Raw genomic sequence first — 4,668 nt, forward strand, 5'->3', positions numbered from 1 at the left:
ACTCATTGCAAACTGCCCACGCAAGCTAAAGAAAAGCTGTGAGATCAGGGGATACCATGCCGCCTCTCAGCAGTTTCTGATGCAAAATAATGCTCTAAACTAAACTCAGAGCTGTTATGTTTGGCGAGTAAATCAACCGCAACTGCCAGATTGATGACAGATTTATAATATTTACAGATAAATAGCATCTCCATGTAACTTTTTCGGTTTTTATTAATGCTTTTATGGTGATTATTTTTGTCATCTCACCAAAATAGATGTTATTCTGGAGAATGTTTCAATTAAAATCCAGAATTGTGATCATCTTAACTATGATTGTTGTTTTTAGCCAAAACAAAAAACTTGTGTCGTTTTCTGGGACATAGTTCAGGGGTGGGGAAACTACGGCCCAGGGGCCTTATAAGGCCCGTTAAGTCGTTTAATCTGGCACGCCAGACTGGAATAAATTATATTGATAATCCATATTAATGTTTCAATTTCCCTGTAATTCCGACCTCTACCCTTAATGTCAAACTCAATTGCACGGGGGGTCAAAATAAAAAACACATAGTAAATACATAAAAAAACCCCAAATTGTTAAGTAACCTTTTTAATAAAAACAGGAATATTCCTGAATAAACCAAGATACACCTGATATAACTTTCAATATTTTAAAATAAATATTCTATTGAAATTGGAATGTTACAAGACAACATGGGGCCGTTAATAATGATAATATAAGATGATCTGGAGGGTCAGATATAAGTACTTTGGGGGCCAGATCCAGCCCCTTAGCCTTGAATTCGACACGTCTTAGATTGTGCACCACAAATAAACTGACGTGTTTAGGTGCAGAAAGCTATTCTGCAGATTAGTTATTTTTCTGATGCATATCTGTGTTTTTCGAGTTATTTTTCTTGTCATTCCAACACAGCGTTTTTCTAAGTGTGTGTGTTTTTCCCTGAAAGACATTAAATTTGTGCATTTGCAATAAAATGGGAACAAAAAGCTTTTTATAAAAAAAACATCTTTTCATTCAGATTCCATGTTGTTTCTTTCTTAAATGATGTTGCTCACTAAAACACCAAGCAATTTTGCCCACCCCAACATAGTTTCTGCAGAGCGGCAGGAGTTTATTAGTGGTTAGGTTGGCCTGTTGCCATGAAGTGAGCTCCCCACTACTTCCCAACATCCATCTGTTTACTTGCTCTCCCACTAGCCCCTCACAACCCTTTTAGAAGTACAACAAAAATGGCGAGTAATATTAGAAGTATCCAGTCGTACAATAAAAGCTCAGACGAGGAATGATTTCGTCTGCTCCTGGTTCAATGATTTGAATAAAGAAATACTTAGAAATGCTATTTTAAAGCTATATTTTCTTTATTTGTGTCCTCCATCATGAAAAAATGCTACAAGAACATGTTAAAAACACAGTTTTTAATCAAACCCTGATTATCTTCCACCTCCATCTGATGCTGTTGTCAAAGCAACTAGTTGGCAGGGTGACCTCTCTCCTCCTCTCCTCCTCTCCTCCTCTTTCACCGATTCTCCTATTCCTCCACAGGCGGAGAAGATGCTGCTGGAGATGCAGGATCCCTGCTCCGGAGTCAAGTCGCAGCCTCAGCGGCTGGTCATAACGACCATACCGCATGCTATCACAGGTAAGGAGGACGGCGTCAACGGGCAAAAACAAACGCACGTGTCGTGCATGATTTATTCCGACGCCGATCCGCTGATTGCAAATTTTCCACGGGAGGGTATAAGAGCAAAGGGCTCAAACTCAAGATCTACAGATTTTATCTCCATGACAACCCCCACAGTCTCAGACTCAGTGCTGGAGGAAAAAAGTAGGAGGTAAAGAAGGAGGAGGATGACTGAGCGGGTGAGAGGAAACAACTACAGACAGAAACAAAAGGATGAAGAGAGTAGGTGGCGGAATAGAAGAAGAGAGAATACTCGTACATAATTCCTCTCCTCTATGAGGAGTTTGTAACTTCTCCCACCTCCCTTTTATGTCTCCACATCTCCTCCCACATCAACTATTTGATTTTTCCAACCAAAAACACGTTAAAAATAAAATAAAATATAAAAATACATCCCTCACACTGACGTGTCTTTGTCTCCTTCAGGTGAAGACATAATTGCTTGGTTAGCAGACAGATTCCAAATTGACTCACAAGGTGAGAGTTAATGGAAATGACTTTTACCTCTTTTTTTAAGCTTTTCTTTTCGGTAAAGGGCTTCATATATACCATCTCGTTCATTTCTATTTTTAGAGGCGAAGAATTTGGGTTCTCTGCTGGTGGCATTAGGATACATCTACCCTCTACAAGACCACAAACGCTTGCTGATCAAACCAGATGCATCCCTGTATCGCTTTCAGGTAAGAAATCCATCCATCCATCCATTTTCTTGACCGCTTCTTCCCTTTCGGGGTCGGGGGGGTGCCGGAGCCTATCCCGGCTACTGAAGGGCGAAGGCGGGGTACACCCTGGACAGGTCGCCAGTCTGTCGCAGGGTCAGGTAAGAAATGAAACATAAAAACAAGGATTTGTGTTGAATCTCAGCTAAAATGTGACAGTTTGTGCAGAAAAAAGACGAGGTTACTTCAAAGTCCAACTCGAATTATTGTTTGAGTTATTTTAAAAGTGTTTCTTTTAATTATTATTGGGCTGTTTTAGTCAAAATCAGAAAACTTGTGTAGTTTTCTGGGACATAGTTTCTGCAGAGCGGCAGGAGTTCATTCGAAATTTGCCTGTGAGTTGTGGGTGGGACTGTAGGCACAGAGTAACCCCATCCCCCTTCCCATCTTATTGCTGAGATTTCGGGGGCAGGGAGCTCGTGGCCGACCTAGCATACTTTCTACTCTCTTTTTCATTTGCCATTTTTTTCTTCTGCAATGATTTGAATCAAAAAATACCCAGAAATGCAATTTTTGAGCATAATTTTCATTCTATGTATCTTCCATCTTCAGAAAAATACCTCTAGAACATGTTAAAAACACATCAACGTGGGTCTTTAAAGGAGTAAATCTGCTCTCCAGGTTCTAAAACTGCCTACATTGTTTTCTCAAAATGTCATTACTACAAAAATGTTACTCATGAATCAATCATATTTTATCTTTTCTTTTGCAATGTATAAATATTATTAGATTTTCCTCAGTAAACTACAACATCAACTTAATATTACATCTTTAATTTGATGAATATTTTATAAATTTTATTCAACTTTTACAAATGGTCCATCTCCTTGTAAAATAGAGAAAATCCTGGCTCGTGGGTCCGTCTGTGGTCTGTTTTTTCCTTTAAAATATGAATGCTGATTCTGTTAAAGACTTATTTTACTGGAGGCCTAGCACACTATCCTTTATTCAGAAAAACATGCACACACATGGACATTGTTGGAGTCCCCCTTAGGTAATGAAAGAAAACCCACAAAGATCAATGAAAAATGTGAAACTGACAGAACGGATCAATAAAAATGTTCTGAAAACCAACCAGTGGAAATTAGGCATCGCTTTGACGAAACCTCTAGAAAATGTTCAAATATTGTGATTGGTTATTCTGACCGTTCTAGTCATGGGGGTGTTCAGTGACATGGTGTATTCCATGCTGAACACAGATTATGAAAAGAGCAGGAGTGAGGCGTCTCAAATCATGGATTTTCTTATGGATTTTTAGAGTTAATTGAGTTACTCTTAGTGGAAGGGTCATCTCCTTTGCTTCTAAGTTATATAGGAGAAACAACGGAAATCCATATATGATCTTACATTAAAACCTTAAAGGCCCACTCCAATGAAAATTGTCTTTTTATCATGTTCTTGTTGCATTTTTCATATAATGGAGGACATATATACAATAATGAAAAGGTAAAAATTACATTTCTGAGTATCTCTTTTTTTAATTGGGATGAATTGAATACAGACGAAAGCTTTTAAAAAAAGCTTTCTTTAGTGACCCAGCAACTCAAAGTCTCCACTCCATTTTGATGCATCCACTTGCATGACATTCATCAACTATTTTTTTTTCCTTTTCCTTGTCTGAGCTAGCATTTGACTCAAACCTGTACGGCTCTTATGTTGCTAACCATTTTTGTTGCACCGCTAACGTTAGCTAGGGGCTGAGCTGTATGCTAGCGGGAGAGAGTATAAGCGAAGAGATGATGGGATATCAGTGAAGGAATACTTCCTCGCCAGTAGTCCGGCTTACAACTTAGAGGTGAATTTCTGAACTCCTGCTGCTGTGCAAAAAAAAAAAAAAATCCATATAAATCCTTTTTTAAAATTTTGGCTAAAAAATGCATAATCATAGTTAAAAGACTATTGGGAACATTTCTACAATAAATCAAAAGATGATGGGAGTTTAACTTCTTTATTTACTTCTGAATTTATGTTTGAAGCAGTCAGAAATGGGGATATTTTTAAACTAAGATTTTTATTCGGTTAGTTTTTGGTGAGTATTACCAAAAAAAATACCATCATAGTTTTCTGTACGTTAAACAGAAGATTAATTTAGTGCTTACGAAGGTACGACAGAGTATTAGAGCCCCTTAAAAAAAAAAGAATATTACGAGATTAAAAGTCGTAAATGTACAACTTTTAATCTTGTAAATTTGCAATTTTTTTTTACTAGTTTTACGAGTTTAAATCTCGTAAATTTATGCATTTTTTCGTAAATTTAGAAGTTTTAA

The 4,668-nt window shown here is 37.5% G+C and overlaps 1 protein-coding gene across 3 annotated transcripts in view; it reads left to right on the plus strand.

Annotated features, from left to right (window-relative positions):
- Positions 1-4,668, plus strand: part of LOC112154001 (regulator of G-protein signaling 9) — a 23,083-nt gene that overhangs the window by 3,393 nt on the left and 15,022 nt on the right. For all 3 annotated transcript variants that reach the window (XM_024284529.2, XM_024284528.2, XM_024284530.2), the window contains 3 exons: positions 1,544-1,640; positions 2,109-2,159; positions 2,256-2,362. In XM_024284529.2, coding sequence (XP_024140297.1) covers positions 1,544-1,640; positions 2,109-2,159; positions 2,256-2,362 — 255 coding nt within the window. The remainder of the gene's footprint in view (positions 1-1,543; positions 1,641-2,108; positions 2,160-2,255; positions 2,363-4,668) is intronic.

The sequence above is a fragment of the Oryzias melastigma genome, linkage group LG19, assembly GCF_002922805.2.
Source record: "Oryzias melastigma strain HK-1 linkage group LG19, ASM292280v2, whole genome shotgun sequence".
Classification (NCBI taxonomy): Eukaryota; Metazoa; Chordata; class Actinopteri; order Beloniformes; family Adrianichthyidae; genus Oryzias; species Oryzias melastigma.